Source organism: Chiloscyllium plagiosum, unplaced genomic scaffold, assembly GCF_037043375.1.
Source record: "Chiloscyllium plagiosum isolate Xiang-an unplaced genomic scaffold, Cpla_swu_hap1 HiC_scaffold_23, whole genome shotgun sequence".
NCBI classification, from domain to species: domain Eukaryota; kingdom Metazoa; phylum Chordata; class Chondrichthyes; order Orectolobiformes; family Hemiscylliidae; genus Chiloscyllium; species Chiloscyllium plagiosum.
Genome location: NW_028270161.1, coordinates 26,269,456 through 26,288,630, shown reverse-complemented (window position 1 = coordinate 26,288,630; position 19,175 = coordinate 26,269,456). Strand labels below are relative to the sequence as shown.

The window sequence follows — 19,175 nt, the reverse complement described above, 5'->3', positions numbered from 1 at the left end:
TCCTACCAAATTGTACAAACTAACATCTATTTGTATTAAAATTAATTTGCCATTAATAAGTTTTCAGAAATGGGATGTCAATGTTTTCTTCCATCTTGTTACAACTTCCCTCACTATGAACTATACCCTTTAACTGGGTGTCAGCCATAAATTCTGAATTTGGTGAAACTACCAAACCATGTGAAAGATCACTTCAGACCTACCAGTCACAGGAACAACTGTTGATTACGATCTCGGTTTTGTTTTGTACCCAGTTTGCGATTGATTCAGTACACATTACAACAATAAAATCAAACTCACACTCTAGATTATTTTTAATTACAAGTTTGGGAGTAAAAATTCCAAAAGTTTTGACTGAATAAAATGGAGGTATCTAGTTTGTAGCTCCACAAATTTGTTCTAAGTATCAAATTAGCTCTCTACCAATCCATACAGCTTCCACTACCTCTTGCAAGAGCCTCTGCTACCTCAATAGGCTTAGAATAAAGCCTTCAACATATCTGGTTGGGGAAGTCCACTAAGCTCAAACAACAACTGCATGGCTCAAAACTTTTATGTGCTTAGGAGTTCCCCTCCCATATCTACTGAACCACTGGAAAAGGAGGGTGCATTTTTTGTTTGTGAAAGTTGAACTAGTTTCCTTTTAATTTTTGCATTTTGAAACATGCAGAAGTTTAAAAAGTTAGAATGTGTTCTTTTTGTTACACTGAAGGAATATTTCTTTCAACAATGCCCTTACCATTTTGTTCCTCTGACTGTAACGGGTTCAGTTTAATGCACATTAAATTTCTACCCTTTGAAAGTTAATGTGTATTCAGATTAATACTAATTCAGAGGAGCATCTTTTCACATCTTTTCACTTAACCAAAATATAAATTCAAGGTTGTTGTGGTTGCAGCTACTTTATCACAGATTATATCAATTAATTTGCATCAGAATGCATTTTATTTAGTGTTGAAATTATCTTCATACATGAACTTTCAACGAGGTTTTAAATTAAGCTATTAAAATTTAATATGAACTTCTCAAATATGAAAAAATACTTACCTTCATCCCTGGAATAATCTTCACCAGAATGAGGTTCAAATAAATAATCTCCAGTTGCAAGTTCAAAGGCCTTTGGAAGCATAAAATAAAGATTCAATAGAGTACTTATCCCCATAACTATTCAGTTCAGAACACATTTACCTGCTTCTAATCAGAAGAACTTTTCAAACAAAGGGTTAACTTTTCAGGTCCAGGAAGCCCTCCCTAGAACCTGCTCAGAAAAACCAAAATGTTAACTCTGTTTTCTCTCTACAGATGCTGCCAGACCTGCTGAGTTTTGCCAACAATTTCTGAATTTGTTTCTGATTTCCAGTATCTCCAGTCCTCTGGCTTGTTTTTGATTTTAGAAAGGAAAATAGTTTCTTGAAAATTAATCAATACAAATGGATACTTCAAATAAGGTAGATTCAAAAGAAGTCCATCATATTAGGTCACTTGGCCAGGAAGGCCTACCTACAGAATGGTCCATAATTTGCTGTAGCAAGGTATCTAGTAGTGCCTGTCATCAGTTACACATATCTTGCATATTTATGTTTTAAAGTTTTTGTATGGAAAGTAACTGAAGTTGCGCTGATAACTGTGCACAAAGGTAAACTTGCTCTGGGACCTGAGTGAGCAGGGCAAGCTACTGTGAAGTTCCTCAACCAGACTGAACAATTGGGAATTCAATAGAGCAAGGACACAGACATAGTACAAGTCAAAAGATGCAATTCAATGTCAGAACTTGGGTACAGAAAGAGAAGGGTAGAAAAATTGGATTGAGTAACAGGACAAAAGACAAAGAAAAGGTTATCAAAAAGATAAAACTACGATTTTGCCTCTTCCAACAACCAACTCCTCACTTAGTCATTTACTTCAGTATCAGAGAGGACGACTGCCAGTAATTAATAATTAAAATAGTGCTCTGGCTGAAATAGATGGAACTTGTGCTTTTTCTGGTGAATTTAATTTATACCTAGCATGAAAACTTCAAGTAGCAAAAATGCATTCCAATGGTGAGGCAGATCTGTGCGATGCCATTTTCAAAAAGGTAAAAGTGGAGCAGCAAGTCACAATTTTTAATTTTCATGTTAAACCTCACATCACATTTGCTCAAACCTGACATCGCTGGGGCTTTGACAATTAATATGAAGGAGGTCATCAGCCACACAGTATTACTTTGAAAGAAAACTGTCGGCCAAAACATTCAGAAGGACACTGTCTAATTTAATATGGTTGATATGTACAGGGGTCAGAATAATTACTTCTTAAAAAGTAACCAAAAAACCTAACCTTTAAATTGTCTCTTTGGTGTAAATTATTTGCAATCATTGTGACAAGTAAGTAGTTTCAGTCTTAAAATATGTAGACTCTCGTATTTAGAAATGACAATCTGTGTGAAACTGAATCATTACAAGTTTCATTGCTTATGGTCTGAGCCATAGTCTCAATGTAATTCCTCAGAAGCATAATGTAATGCTTCTGAAAAGCAAGATGATTAGAAAAAGATTCATGAAGTACCTAATAAGTTATTGGAATGACCATTTAGTTTATGACAGTACCAATTTTTAAAAAAATGGAAATGGGAGACTCTAGACACAACCTAAAATTTAGGATATTCAGACCATTGATACAGATTACAAACCCCGACACCCACAATTAGCTTGATGATACATCCTCACACCCTGTAAGGGCAGCATTTCATTCTCTCAATTTCACTGTCTTTGTTGCATCTTCTCTAATGATGTCACTTTCCACAGGGATTCCCAGATATGTCCACCTTTTCCTTAACTGAAGATTCACTGCCACCATGGTCAATGGGGCCCTAGGCTGACCAGTTTCCTGTACGTCTGCCTTTACCCCCTTCCCTACCCTCCCACAGCAACAATAGGGTCCCACTTGTCCTCACTTTCCACACCATCAGCCTCTATATCCAAAGGATCATATGCAGCCAATGCTGGATGCCACCATTAGTCACATTTTCCTCTTCCGTTGTCAGCATTCTTCACAGATCATCCCTCTAGGACACCCTCATCCACTCTTCCTCCACTCCTAAGACATTCTCACAGTTCCACATCACTTTCACATGCAGTTGCTTGTTTGTTTAACTCTTTCTTGTGACCACCTTGTGAATACTTATGTACTATCTATAAAAATGATCCCTGAGCATCAAGTTGCCTGCCACTTCAACCATATTCCCATGCCAACATTTCTCTCTCAGGCCTCCTACTCTGCTCCACTGGAGCTCAACATAAGCCAGAGGACCAAGACTTCATTTTCCATTTATAGTTCTCAGGACTCAACACTGAATTTAACAATTTCAGAACGTGAACACTTTCCTCCATGCTCGTTACCTAACCCCACATCCTGTTCTGAATGGCTTTCTATTCCTGATGAAGGGCTTTTGCCCGAAACGTCGATTTTCCTGCTCCTCAGATGCTGCCTGAACTGCTGTGCTTTTCCAGCACCACTCTAATCTACAATCTGGTTTTCAGCATCTGCAGTCCTTGTTTTTACCTACCCTGACTGGCTTTCTCCCAACACAGCCAACCCATTTACAATAACTCACATTTTCCATTAACACCCTTAGGGGAGGTGGCGGCTGAGCGGTATTCTCACTTGACTATTTATCCTCAGTAATGTTCTGGATATCTGGGTTAAATCCCACCATGATAGATAAATTCAATAAAAATTAGGAATTAAGAGCCTGATGATGACTTTGAAACTACTGTCGAAAAAAACCCATCCAGTTCATTAATGCCCTTTAGGGAAGGAAACTTATCAAGTTGGGTCTACATACAACTCAGACCCACAGCAATGTGGTTGACTCTTAACCGCCCTCTGGACAATTAGGGATGGGCAATAAAAAGTGGCCTGGCCAGTAAAACCCATACTCTGTGAATGGATGGAAAAAAGACAAAAAAAAAAAAAATCAGCATTTACATCTTTACTAGTTTGCTATGAGCAATCCTGCTGCCCTTTTGTTTCCTCTCTCTAGGTACCAACTCCATCTATTCAACTCGCTTGTTACAGCTCCACCCTATCGTCAGCACAAATATCACCATTTCTGAGCTGTTTTAAATTCTGAAGAAGGATCACTGGACTCGTTAACTTTGTTTTTTGTTTCCATAGATGCTGCCAGACCTGCTGTAGTTTCTTCAGCTCTTTCTATATTTGTTAACTTTTGTTTTAATTGGGATGGAAGCAGAATGGGGAGTTGGTGTCATAATGGTAATATCACTGGAATAATAATTCAGAGATCAAGATTTCTGCTCAGAGTACACTGGTCCAAATCTCATTATCCCAGACACAATTTATCTCAATAAAATCTGGAATTGAAAGCTAGTTTCAGTCATGGGTGTACAGTGAGTACAGTACCCTGGGGGGGGGGAAAAAGAGGCCTCCTGTGTTGAGTGTTAGTGAGGATGCAATATTGTCCCCAATCTTCACTGATGGTGGCCTGTGGGTCAGGAAACTGAGGATCCAGTTGCAGACAGTGAGGCTTAAGTTCGAGATCACTAAGTTTACTAATCAATCAATCTTGACGGGATAGTAGTGTTGAAAGCTGAATTGTAGTCAATGAGTAGGATTCTAACATAGCTGTTCTTGGTGTCATGATGTTCTCGGGAGGAGTGAAGGGCAAGTGATATGGCACTTAACGTGGACCTGTTGGTCCAATAGGCCAAATTGGAGTGGGCCAAGAGTAGAGGGGAGGCTGGAGTTGATTAATGCCATGACTAGTCTTTCAAAGTACTTCATGACCACTGGCCAAACATAGGGCCACTGGGCGATAGTCATTGAGACATGCTGTATGAGCCTTCTTAGGCACAGGGATGATGTTGGCCCTCTTGAAACAGGCAGGGACAGTGGCCTGCTGCAGGGAGAGGTTAAAGATGTCCAAGAAGACCCCTGCCAGTTGATCTGCGCATACTTTGAGTGCTTGGCCTGGTACTCCGTCTGGTCCCATCGCTTTCCTTGGATTCACACAAAGGAAAACTGATCTGAGCTCTGATGCAGTGACTGTTGGGATAGGTTTGTCAGGATTTGTCGGAATAGGTGTTACCTATCCGCCAAAATTCTGATGTTAAAAAAAATGTCAATAAATAAATTAATAGATGTCAAGGAGTCAACTTCTGGAAGTTATTGAAACATGAATGGAAAGCTCTGCAGCAGTTGGGTAAGCAAGCACAAGGAAAGCAATATTTGAGCAGTAAAACAGATGCACCTTTCTAGATTTTCTGGTCATCTGGTAAGCAGATCAGTAAGCCATTTGATAAGTGCACCATTGCTGAGATTGATCAGATGAGAAATGAGTTCCTTTCAATGAGGATGTCCTTAAGTGCTTTACATTCAATTTTGGAAAATATTGCAACACTTGCATCACAACCTTTTAAACATGATAATCAATTTGAACTGAGAAAGAAATAAAAGCAGAAATTGCTGGGAAAACTCAGCAGGTCTTGCAGCATCTATGGACAGAAAGCAGAGTTAACGTTTTGGATCCAGGGACCCTTTTTCATCCAAAATTGTTTGGTGTTTTGAACTCAAAGAGTCCACTAAAAATAGTGAGATAATATAGATTATTATATTTTGTTTTAATGATTATGTGGCTGGTGTATAAGCATTGGTTAGGTCAGAGAACACCACTGATTTTTGTGCATTGTCCTATGGGAACTTCCACATTGACAGGAGAGGACAGATGGAGACTTGTTTTAATGTTTTGGCTGAAAGACATCCTGGCACTCCTTCAGTACAGTACTGGAGTATCAGTTTAGATTTTGCATTTGAGTCTTTAGAAAAGGATTTGAACCATGACCTTTTGAGTCAAAGAAAAGAGCACTATCAATCAGCCACTGTTTAGAGTGTCAAATGGAATGCAAAACGATCCAGCTGCTAGTTGTCAACAGGATCGATGAAGCAGAAAAGGCAGTACTTTTTGCTCTTGAGTTTTTGGATACTAATTAACAATAAGCAAAAAGGTGAGGCTATTGAAATTATGCTATTAATATTAACCCAGCATAAACCATGGTTCAATGAAGAGTTCAGGAAAGCATGCCAGGAGCAACACCAGTCAAACCTCACAATAAAGCATCAACCTGGTGAAGCTGCAATACAGGACTACTTGCATACAAACAGCATAAGCAACAAGTGATGAATAGAGCTAAGTAATTCCATAACTATTAGTTCAGATACAAGCTCTGCAGTCCTGCCACATTTTCTCATGGATGGTGGTGGACAATTAACTCAGGAGGCTTCTCAAATATTCCCAACTTCAGTGGTGGGGACCCCAGTAAATCAGTGCAAAAGCTAAGGCTGAAACATTTGTAACGATCTTTATCCAGAAGTACCAAGTGGTAATCCATCTTAGCCTCCTCCAGAAGTCCTCAGCACCACAGATCCCACTTGATCTTCGGCCAATTTGATTTACCTCATGGATACAAATTTACCCCGATATCACCCTAAGAACAGTTGGGGCAATAGCTTTAAAGATGTGTGCTGTAGAACCTACCACACTCTAGCCAAGCTGGTCCAGCAATGTGAAAAATTACCCATGCAAATCTTGTCCACAAAGAGCAAGACAAATTTAACCGAACCTACTCATCAGTAAAATGATGCAAGATGTCAGCAACAATGCTATCAAGCATCATTTTCTTTACAATAACATGCTCATTGATGCTCAGTTTGGGTTCCGCAGTGCCACTCAGCTCGTAAACTCATTACAGCTTTGGTTCAAACATAGGCAAAAAAGCTGAATTCCAAAAGGTGAAGTGAGAGTGACTGCATTTGACATCAAAAAGATCTGACTGTGTCTAGCATCAAGGAACCCTAGCGAAACAGGAATAAATGGGAATGAAGGGTAAAACTCTCAGCTAGTTGGAGTCATACCTAGCATAAAAGAAGAGTGTTGTGGTTATTGGAGGTCAGTCATCTCAGCTCTAGGACATCACTATAGGAGCTCCTCATGGCAGTGCCCTAAGTCCAAACATCTTCAGCTGCTTTATCAATGTCCTTCCTCCCATCAGAAGGTTAGAAGTGAGGATATTCATTGATAATTGCACATTGTTCAGCACCATTTTGTGACTCCTCAGATACTGAAGCAGTACATGTCCAAATGCCACAAGACTAGGACAATATCCATGTTTGGGCTTGCAGGAATGGTCTGTATCTGCTTATACCAAAATGGCCAGCAAATGAAAAGTAGAATAAACAACTTGTTTTAACACAAAATGGCTGAAAAGAGATAAACAGGACAAACAGCCTGTAGTAATTAATTGTTTCTTGGAAATTAATTACTTGCAATATTAAACAATAGGTTCTAAAAATTGTTTAGAGAATCATAGGGGTAGTTTTCAAAATAGATAATAAAGGAAAAGCACTTAAAACTAGATGTGAAGTTAACTAGCTTTAGGAAATGACTTCTTTTACACCTTGAACAAAATAGATTGTTCACAGCCCATTAATCAAATCTTAACAGTAGAAATAACTATTATTTTACACTTTTATAACTAACTTTACAACAGAAATCTATATTACAAATCTTATAGCAAGTTAAAACTAACTGTCTTTGCATTTTTACATATATTTTCCACTGTCCTAATTAAATATGAGGAGTAACTGAATTTGATAAAATGAAATACAATGAATAACAGAATTTAAGCTGTCCTTAGAGAGAAGCCAGCCTGAGATGACCCGAAAGAGTATTTTGGTATGTGAATGAATAGGATGCATAGGAATATCCCAAGGCCTATAGATCATGGAACCTGGGGCTGTCCATAGTAATGCCCATCATTGATTAGGTTTCCCACAGGATTGGATATATGGAGTAAGAGGGAAGAACATAGTGACCACATTGTATGTGATCACTGTAACTCAAGATGTATAAGAATACTGTTCTTTACTGTAAAATTAGAGTGTGTCATTGATCTCTCTTCCAATCTGAGCCAAACATTGATTTCTCACATTGAGGCCTGAGTTGGGGAAGATTATCTAGCCCTCTCCCTGCATTAACCAGTTTCTGCATGAATAAAAGTCTTCCACTTGCATGAATCCTGCCTGCCTCCTGAATTTTCATCCCCAGTCAGGGATTACGCATCCACAGGGCTAACAAGTGGCAAAAGATGTCCATGTCACACAAATACCATCTCCAACCAGAAAAAAAAATCTTACTTTCAAACCTTGACATTCAACAACATTAGAATCACCTAACCCCCACAATCAAGATCCTGAGATTTACAATTGACAAGAAATTGAATTGGATTAACCATATAAATACTTTGTCTACAAAAGCAGGTAAGGTTGAGGAATCCTGCAGTCAGTCACTCACTTTCTGACAGTCCAAAGCCAGTCCATTGACTAGAAGTCACAAGTCATTTGTGAGATGGAATATTCTCCATTACCTGGATGAATGCAGCTGCAACAATATGCAAGAATCTTGACACAGGGCAAAAGTGAGGACTGCAGATGCTGGAATCCAGAGTTTAGATCAGTGGTGCTAGAAAAGCACAGCAGGTCAGACAGCACTGAGGAGCAGTAAAATTGACATTTCAGGCAAAAGCCCTTCATCAGGAATGGAGGCAGGGAGCCTCCAGGGTGGAGAGATTAATTGGGGGGGGGGGGGGGGGGGGGGGGGGGTTTGGGGAGAAGATAGCAAAGAGTACAACAGGTGAATGGGGGTGGGGATGGAGGTGATAGGTCAGAGAGGAGGGTGGGGGAAGGTAGCAAAGAGAATCTTGACAGTCCAGAACAGCAGTCTACCTGACTGGCACCACAACCATTCACTCCCTTCACCAACAATGCTCAATAGCAGCAATATGTACCATAGAAAGACACAAAGTAGGAAGATGAGCAAGCCATTTGGCCCTTTGAGCCTGCTCCACTATTCAATATGATCATGGCTGATCATTGAATGCAGTATTGTGTTATTGCTATCATCCCATTCCCTTTGATCTCTTTAGCACAAAAACAGTACAGTACACTTTTTATTGACCAGCACCTATGGGACCAGGAGTGTGCCGGTTCATCAACTATTCTGGTTATCAAGAGGTTGACTACTCGGAGATCACGGTAAAACAGTAACCTGTATTATATACCTTCCTTTGAGGTATATACTATTTGACATTTTATCACTGGTCCATAAGGTGCCGTATATTTACCTCCTTTTTGAAAACATTCAACGTTTTGGCCTCAACCGCTGTCTGTAGCGGAGAACTCCACAGTTTGATCACTCTGAATGAAGAAATTTCTCCTCATCTCAGTCCTAAATGGCCTATTCCACACCCTTAAGACAGTGATCCCTCGTTCTCAACTCCCTGGTCATAGGGTAAACACAGGAGTGATGTTCCCTACCATCCTGTTCAAATTTTATGGGTTTCTTTAAGATTTCACCCCACTCTCATTCTTCTACATTCCAGTGAATATTGTCCTAATTAATTCAGTTTTTCTTCATAACATCAGCCAGTCTGTTAATTCTTTGTTGTAGACACACCATAGCAAGAACATCCTTTCTAGATTAGGAGGCGAAAACTATACACAATATTCCATCTGTGGCCTCACTAAGGTCTTGTACAATTGCAGCAAGACACACCTACTCCAGTACTCAAATCATGTCACTATGAAGATCAACATACCATTTATCTTCTTCCCTGCCTACTGCACCTACAAGCCAATGTTCAGTGATTGGTGTACAAAGAAACCCAGATCTTGCTGCACTACCCCTTTCTCAATTTATCACCATTCAAAACAAGCTGCCTTCCTGTTTTTGCCACCAAAATGGATAATCTTCCATTTAATCACAGTATATTTCATCTGCTATGCATTTGTCCACTCACTCAACTTGTCCAAATCACACTGAAGCATTTCTACATTCTCACTCACAATTGATCCCTCCCTACCAGCTTTGTGTCATGTGTAAACTTGGAGATATTACATTACATTTTCATACATATATCATTATATTGTGAATAGCTGGAATCCAAGCAGTAATCCCTGGGGTACCCCAGTGGTCACGAGTTTCCACTCAGAAAATTATATTTATTCCTACTCTTTGTTTCCTGTCTATCCATGTCAATACCATACCCTCATTCCAATGCCTTTTAACTTTACATGTTAAAATATAAAACATACAAGATGCACTGCTGACATTCACCATGGAACTTTAAATAGCAGCTCCCAAACTATGACCAATACCATCTAGAAATACAAGGACATTAGATAAGTAGGAACACCATCATCTGCAAGCTCCCTCCTAACCATTTGCAATCCTGACATAACAATATATTGCCGACCCTTCAGCATGGTTGGCTTAAAATCCTTGAATCCCTCCCTAACAGCACTGTAGGTGTAATGACACAAAATGGACTGCAGCGGTTCAAGAAAGCAAATTACCACCACTTTCTCAAAGACATTAGCAATGGGCAATAAATTCTGGACCATCCAGCAATATCCACTTCCCATGAATGAGTAAATAAAACATTTGAACTTGTATTTGAACTTAGAAAAGTTCTTGAAAATTAATTGTGAAGGCTTGGATGTCATAAAATCAACATTCATTGCCTGTTTGAGATGCCCATGATAAGATGGTGCTGCACCTTAAGACGTAGAGATTCATGTTAGGAAGATGCTCAGAATGCTTTAATAGGGAGTTCCAGGATATTGACCCAGCAATGATTAGTGAATAGTAATGCTCACCCAAGTCAAAACATGACCTGGAAGGGAATTTGTTAGAGGATGGTGTTCCCATGCAGCTGTTGGTCTTGATATTGTAAGTGGTAGAGATTGCAAATGCAGCAGCATGTACTTTCAAGATACAGGTTTCCTAAGACACAGAATGCTGAGAAGCTGGAATGCTTGTCAGCTCATTTAAAATGGCGAATATGAGGAGTACAACTTTCATAATTGAACTTGCACCAGGACAAAACGTTGACATGGTTGGATCACAAAAGCATTTGGGTTATTGTTTGCTTTGTTCTACAAGCAGAAAATTTGATTAATGCAATTTTACAACTAAGGAAAGATCATATGAATATGAACTTTTGCTCCCACGTGACAATTTAAAAGGTCTTTATATTCAGTGAATGAATTAATGCAGTTATATCAGCAGAAGTGACAGCCTGTATGAACCCAGGAAGTTCTCATGAAGTTAAAGTTAATTATTTAATGACCTGTAGCTCTATTTTGTTAGTTTTGGTTGAGGGAGGAATGTTATTCAGGACATGTCAGAAGGATTGGATGAAGTTTATAAAATGCTGTGAAAGCTACAAAGTCTTTATTGACAATTTTTATTTGTACAGGTCTTTCTGGTATAACTCGTGTTTTGTCAATGCGAATTGGCTATAATGCAATTGATGAATTGTGGATACTGTTTGGATAACACAAACTTTCTATGGAGCCGGTATAGCAATTTTCTGTAGTGATCTTCTACAGTGTGATTTTCTATAGCAGTTTTTCATAGCGTGAGGCTGCAGAGGAATGTGATTATTGCGTTACAGCAAAACGACCTATATACATGTTCATTGAAATACAGCCCGAGCACAGTTAGGTGAATTGCCACTTTTGTCACTTCAAAATCTTGGAGATTGTGACAAGATTTGTAATATATTGTTTCTGGTTTATCCCTGCTTTGTTGCATTCTATCTGTTTTTATGCAAGAAAGCACCTCTAACCATGAATCTTTCTCTCATATTGCACTAACAGTCATGATTTTGTACTTACCTGGGACTTGAGCCTATAATCTTCTCGATCTCAAAATTATAAGAATAAATGCTGTACACTAAAATTATCAAGATTAAATTTACAAATTACATCACTGACATATCTATCTGTAGAAAAATTCAATATAAAAAAAGGACGATAAAAGTTACATTGTCTTCTGTTGTCTTTGAAAATTTACTTTGATTGAAATGTAAAATTCTTAGCTCACCATACAGGCAGTACTCCATATATCAGCCGGTGTGCTATACCCAGCACCAATCAGAACTTCTATTGATCGATACTGTCTTGTCTGGATGTCTTCTGTGAAATGCTTATGCTGTAATAAAAGAGAAATTTAAGATACAAAGCACAGATTGCTTGGTCAGTATTATAGAATTTACAATAGAAGAATAAGAGGAGTTTAGAAGTCAGCCCATTTAGATAACTCAGAACTGATTCTAGTACATCACTGAAGATCTGTGCTCACCATCACATCAAATTTTGAATTGTCTGTCATTGGAATTTAGACTGATCTTTCAAAGATGAAATTTCATAATTACAAGCATAATATCTGCTTCAATCTATTTTAAAAATAGGCGTGATCAATCTTTTCAGACATTTCCAATTGCAACAAGAAACCAAACAGTGATTTTGATGTAAAACTATCAGCTAAAAATTACTTTAGAATAGGTCTTTGATAGTTCACTTTAGATTGACAAAATATACTTAAGTTCAATTTAAGCAATTTTTGACCTACTCATTTTTTTCCACTAGTTTGTAAGTTACCAATTTCACTTTGAGAAATGCATTTTTTTTTTTAAGTAAAGAACTTGCATTTGTATACTGTTAAATGTCCCAAATTGACTCAGACTCACTGACATTCACAACACAGAAGACCATCGTGGACATGCTGGTTTACAAAGATCTGAAGTCACACGACATCAGGTTATAGTCAAACAGGTTTATTTAAAATCACAAGCTTTCAGAAGCAGTCAAGTGGGATGAAGGAGCAGCACTCTGAAAGTTTGAGATTTCAAATAAACCTGTTCGACTATAACCTGGTGTCATGTGACTTTTGACTTTGTCCATCCCAATCCTACACTGACATCTCCACTTCATAATAAAGATCTGACTATGCAAATCTCATTTTCCTGCTTTTGGTCCATAACCCTGAACAATGTGACAATGAAAGTAACGTATAAATACTGTTAAAAATTACGAGAATTTCTGTAACAATCATCCTTTCAGGCACCAAGTGAAAAATTCACCCCCCTCTTAAACTTCTACCTCTTACCTCAAATCTATGTCTCCTGGTTATTCACCCCTCTACAAATGGGAAGAGTGCATTCCTATCCTATCTATGTCCCTCATAGGTCCCTCTCAATCTTTGCTGCTCCAGGTAAAACAACCCCAGCCTATCCAATCTTTTCTCATAGCTCTGATCCTCCAGTCCAGACAGCATGTTAGAAATCTCCTCTGCACCCTGTTGATTGTAACTACATCCTTCCCTATAATGACGTGACCAGGATTGCACACAGTACTCCAATTATGGCCGGACCAGCATTTTATATAACTACAACAGAACTTTTTTGATCTTGTATCCTCGGCCTTAGCTTATAAAGGCAACTATTCTATGTGTCTTCTCAGCCCCACTTCTTCAACTGCCCTATTACTTTCAAGGATTTGTAGATATGCACACAGAGGACCCATTGATTTTCAGTACTTTCCAACGTCTTACTATTCATAGTATTGTCCCTTGCTGTCAGCCCTTCCCTAATGCATTACATAATTTCCCCAGGTTGAATTCCATTTTCCACTGCTCAGCCCAGCTGCCCAGTCCCTCCATGTCCTCTTGCAGTTTTACAGCTGTCTTCCTTTATCTTTAACACCGTTTTTACTATGAATTTTCACTTCATCTGTGAACTTCATGATCGTATCACTCAGATACAAGTCCAAATCATTAATGACACTAAAACCAGCAAGGATCCCAGCACCAAGTCCTCAAGATCCCCACTGGAAAAAGACATCCAGTCACAAACTATCCCAATACCATCACCCTCTGTTCCCTGCCTCTCAGCCAATGTGGCATTTTGCCTTGGATACCATGGGCTCTTGCTTTCTAGACCAGTCTGCTTTGAGGAACCCTTATTATTATTACTACCTTGCTGTAGTCCAGGCAGCCCACATCCAAGTGCATTGTCCTCATCATCACTCCTTCATATCTGTCAAACACAATCATTCCTTAACAAGTCCATGTCAACTACCCTTAATCAGTGTCTAAGTACCGACATATCCTGCTCCGTAGGATTCTTTCCAATAACTTACCCACCACTGAGGTAAGAGTAATGGGCCCATAACTTTCTGATCTACCCCTTCCTCCCTTTTTTATTAATGGGGCATTAGCACCGCACCTGTGGCCAGAGAGGATTAGAAAATTACTGCCAAGTCCCCTAATTTCTCCACTCTTGCTCTCTCCACATCCTGGGAAATATTTCACATGGACTGGCACATGTTTCCTCTTTTAAGGCTGCTAAACCCACTAGTGCCTCCTCTCGCTCCATATTAATCTCTTCTAATATTTCACAGTCCTCCACCTTGATGTCTATATCTGCATTTTTGTTTTCTTTGTGAAGATTGATGCAACTTATTTATTAAGAACTGTGCCCACATTTCTCTTTATGGTCCTTCCTTAAGTATTTTCTTGCACTTTATATATCTTATTAAAAATAACCTTTGGGTTTTCTCTTATTCCACCTACCAATGCTTTCCTATTACACTTACACACACACACCTGCAAGTAAATCTCTTGGACTAAATCGTACCTTTACCTATATAAAATTCACCCTTCTCCAGTTTAGAATTTTTATTCCTGGCCCATTCTTCTCCTATCCCATAGCCACCCAAAATCTAGCTGAATTATCACTCACTAGCTCCAAAATGATCCCTTCTTGTACTTGCCCACATTCATTGTTAAATATTAAGTACATAACTGGCTCCCACCTTGTTGGGCTTTCTCCTGGATGCAATTTAATAACTTAATTCCCTCCCAACATTAAGCATTAAAACTATCCTAGTTAATATTTGGGTAATTAAAATTACCCACTATTCCTGATTTATTATTCTCGCATTTTACTGAAATTTGATTACATATTTCCCCTCTCTCTCCCTGACTCTTTGGGGGCCTACAGCACACACCCAAAAATGCACTTCCCCCTTTTGTGTTTTTTACTATGACCAACATGGCCTTATTTAATGATCTTTCTGTGAAACCAACCCTCCTCACTGCTATAATTCATTCTTGATAAAAGTTGTGAACCCTCTCTTTTAGCCCATTCTCTAATTCATCTAATGGATTACCTTGTAAACAGGAATGGTCAACATATTCCTATGTGCCTAGGTGTCCTCTCAGCTCAACTATCTTATTCTTCAGTCTCAACACTAGACTGCTGTCTTATATAGCAATAAAGAAAGTCATAATGAAAGTCTATGGGCTGAATTTTACCAGAAATCGAATAAGTGTCAGTTTGATAAGTTTCATGAAGTCTTTCTCTCCAAGAGCTGTGGAGCGGTTTCTTATGCTATTACCTGCAACACTTCTCATTACCAATGGACTATGCCTCTATGGCATTCCATTCATCCAATCTTCCCTCTATTGAGAGACAGAAATACTCACCACTGCTGAAACCTTCCAGCAACCCCATTGACTGGCACTTCATTGTACATATAAATTTATATTTATGAATTTTAATTTACAAATACAAGAACCAAGCTCTTATAGGTTACCCAGCCTGTCCTAGAAGCTGTCAAGATTAAAGTGGTGCTAAGCACAGCAGGTCAGGCAGCATCAGAGGAGCAGGAACATCGATGTTTCGGGCAAAAGCCCTTCATCAGGAAGGCTGTCCTAGAAGGCTGTCTAAGGGAGTGCTGTTCTGGCCACAATACCCAGTGTGGCCTTCAGCTTAGTCATACCAACTATTGTGTTGAGTTTGTGACCATCAGTGGACCATCACCTCATGTAGTAATCTATGTCCCCCGATATAAAGTTGTCTCCCCTATTATAGTTTATTCTCGCCTTCACAACAATGGTCTTCTCTTCATCTCAGCATGCTGCCTTCAATCCACATAACTAGATTTCCCCAACTTCCCTACCAGCAATTGCCCTGATGAATCCGGATTTCCATTGCGCTGAGTCCCAGGATTTATCATGGCTCACCTGGTGATGAAATTAGATGGATAGACTGGATTGACAATTGACCAGACCCCTGATAGATGTTTGTTCAGTTCCCAACTGACTGGACCTGTAGGACTGAACATCCCCCAGTCCTTGGACTGTACAGAAACAAATCCCCTCACCTTGAACACCTCAAGTGTCTGACTGACCATGTCCAAGCCCCTAGACGGATATCAAATGATACTCAACTTACTATACTGGTACCCTCTGACAGTTTTCCTTAGTCTGACTTAGGGCTTCTCCCCTTAGACTGAGGTATGGCTGAAGCACATGCAGTGTGTTTACTGTGTATGTTGCTGGCAGATGATGCAGATGTGGCATTGTACAGGAACACATCCAGCCCCTTGATTGATGACTGCTAACAGCTACTACAAGTTGTATGGCTTTGTGTCTGCCTTAAACAGTAACGCAAGACATACGGTTTTAAGCTCTGGTTGAGGGACCAAAACGTAAGGCAAGACAATGATGTTATAGGCACAATGTGAGCAAGCACAGAGTCCGGAGATGCTCTTTGGCCCAGTCCAGGTGGTGGCTGCTTGACTTGGCATACAAAACATCCAGGCAGTGCATTACAATAAAAGATGTTGAAGCGTTCCAAACTGTAGCACTGAAGTGTAGAATTGCCCTGTAATTGAGACATGTGTCATGAGTGGGATTAAGGCTGATATGGTGTTCGATGTCAGCCTCTGTGGACAATGGAAGCGGTTGCTCAGCTCATGGAGTGTGACCTGAGAAGTTGGTGACTGCTGCCCAAGTTGGAGGACTGGAGAAATAAGTGGGGAATTGGAATTATCAAGTGCTTCTGACTTTCATTTCAGGAACTGTCGCCATAGAGTTTCTATCTGACAGGTGGGAGAATAGGAAATTGAATTTCAATGAGATGAGATTAATAATAATGGTATGCTAATGCATGCAAATGGCTACAAATTGATTGCTCACGCTTACTTGCAAGATTCTCCTCTCACTATTCAAAACTCAGTTAAAGAATGAAACTTTATTTTCTTCATATTGAGAACCTCATTTCTGTGATTTCACCTTATTTTGCCAAAAACCTCACCCATGTCCACATGGTTCAGGGGCTGGGAAGATTCTGCCCTATATCTCTTTGTCTGAGATCTTGAGCATCAAAATATTTTCAAGTTCATGAAGCATTGTTGAAGTGTAGTCACTGTTGTAATATAGGAATCATGGCAACTATATGAAGTTGAACCAAATTGTTCACAATTTTGATGTCAAAATCTGATCCTGAAATGAGCTTCTGCCTAAATTCATTGTCATCACTAAGGCTGCCTATTTCATCATCAGTCACTACTCCAATACTGGCCCTACCACAGTTCACCAGCTATTGAAAATCTCATTCATGTCTTTGTTATCTCTAAATGAAACTATCCCAAAGCAGACCTAGCTAGTATTCCATATTCTAATGGCTGTGTCCTTACCTGCACCAAGTTCCATTCACCTACATAAACTCCTTGCTAAGCATGCCTCCGATTTTAAATTTCTCATCCATGGATTCATCCTTCTCCATCTCTGTAACTTCCTCCAATCTTATAATCCTCCAAGATATCTGCGCTCCTTTAATTCCAGCTTCTTGAGGATCTTCAATTTTAATTGGTTTATTGTTGTAGCCACACCCTCAAATTACTATGTTCTAAAATCTGGAAGTCTTTCTTTATATCTCTCCTACCTACTTCATCTCTTTTTTTCTTCTTTAAGATGCTCCTTAAACCTCATCAATTTGACAAAGCTTCTGGACATCTGCTCCAGTATTGCTTGCATGATTTGGAGTCAAACTATGCTTAATAACTTTCCTGTGAAGTGCTTTGGGACTTTTCTCTAAGTACAATTTGTTGTAATCTGATCAATGCCAACATGTGCACAACATTCTCCTATTAAACAATGATTAGCCACTTTATCAATTTTAAATTCAAATTATTTTGTAATAAGACTTGTAACAGAATAAAATGTTTTCTTAGTAGATGACATATGAAAACCTTTTTTTAAAAAACAACCTGCACTCATGCAACCATAAAACCCAGTTTTAATTTTCAGAATAGTACACAAACAAAAGTTAAACAATTTGGAAAGCATAATATACTTACAACCCAACAAGCATTTCCCAAGTCAGCTATTTTAACTCTAATTTTCTCTGCATTTCTTGGATCAAGTGGATTTACCAGCAAATCCGCTGCTCGAACTTTTACTGTAAAGTTGGAAATAATCACAATGTTTTGGTGTTACAATGACAAATTATCAACAGTGATCCTGGAAAAAAAAGTTGGCATAGCAAACAAACTTCTTAAAAATGGCATTTGTTTGTTCAAATATTGGCCCAGATTTTGCTGACTGGACTTGCTGCGAACACAAGCTAAAATGGACAACAACTTCTGGGAGTTAAAATTTGAAACACAAACTGCAGACAGGGTATACCCTGCTCTTGTACAAATTGTTGTTGCAATCTTCATTGATGGAATTTGTAGAGAGGTCACTAAACGGCATGAGCACAGGGTAAATGCACACTAGTTTTGAACTAAAAACAGATGTAAAAGTTAGGATTTGTTACTCCAGTCAAGAGTAACTGATGGCGTAATGAGTAATATGTACTGCTTAACAATCTCTTTGCCCCTGATAAATTAAGTGTGAAAACAAATTGATACAAAATCAATTTCACAGATTTTAAAAATAATACAATGTGCTGGCAAACTCAGAAGGCCTTGCAGCATTTGTGGTAAGAGAAACAGAGTTAATGTTTCAAGTCAAAAATAACTTTTATTGGAGCTGGAGAAGAGTGATAGTCAATCAAAATGTTAACTCGGTTTCTCTCTCCACAGATTCTTCCAGACCTGCTAAGTGTCTTCAGCATTTTGTTTTGATTTCAGATCTCCAGCATCCATAGTATCTTGTTTTTAACTTATTAAAAAAGGAACAAGTTCTTTTTACTTTTACTGACTTTAAATGTTTGTTCCTTCAAACCAAAATCTTTATTTTGCTTTCTACATAATGCTTAAAACATACCTTGTAGTTTTTATTGTTTACTTCCTGTTTTGTAGTCTGCGTGTCAGTGAGAATGCTTCAATTTTCCTAATTTAAAGGCCTGCCTCCTACTTGTTCTTCTTACACAGGTTGCAGGTGACACATTGGATCAGAGGCCCAAAAGAAATTCGTCAAAGCCCCTATACGATTTTATATGAACTAAACAGGAAGCCATTCCTTTGTCATTTACTGCAAA

General features: G+C 38.9%; 1 protein-coding gene across 6 annotated transcripts in view; it reads right to left on the bottom strand.

Moving 5' to 3' along the window:
* Positions 1-19,175, bottom strand: part of srpk2 (SRSF protein kinase 2) — a 217,367-nt gene that overhangs the window by 13,694 nt on the left and 184,498 nt on the right. For all 6 annotated transcript variants that reach the window (XM_043713864.2, XM_087999496.1, XM_087999498.1 and 3 more), the window contains 3 exons: positions 18,049-18,149; positions 11,945-12,052; positions 1,048-1,117 (listed from right to left, as the gene is read on the bottom strand). In XM_043713864.2, the coding sequence (XP_043569799.2) occupies positions 1,048-1,117; positions 11,945-12,052; positions 18,049-18,149 (279 nt within the window). The remainder of the gene's footprint in view (positions 1-1,047; positions 1,118-11,944; positions 12,053-18,048; positions 18,150-19,175) is intronic.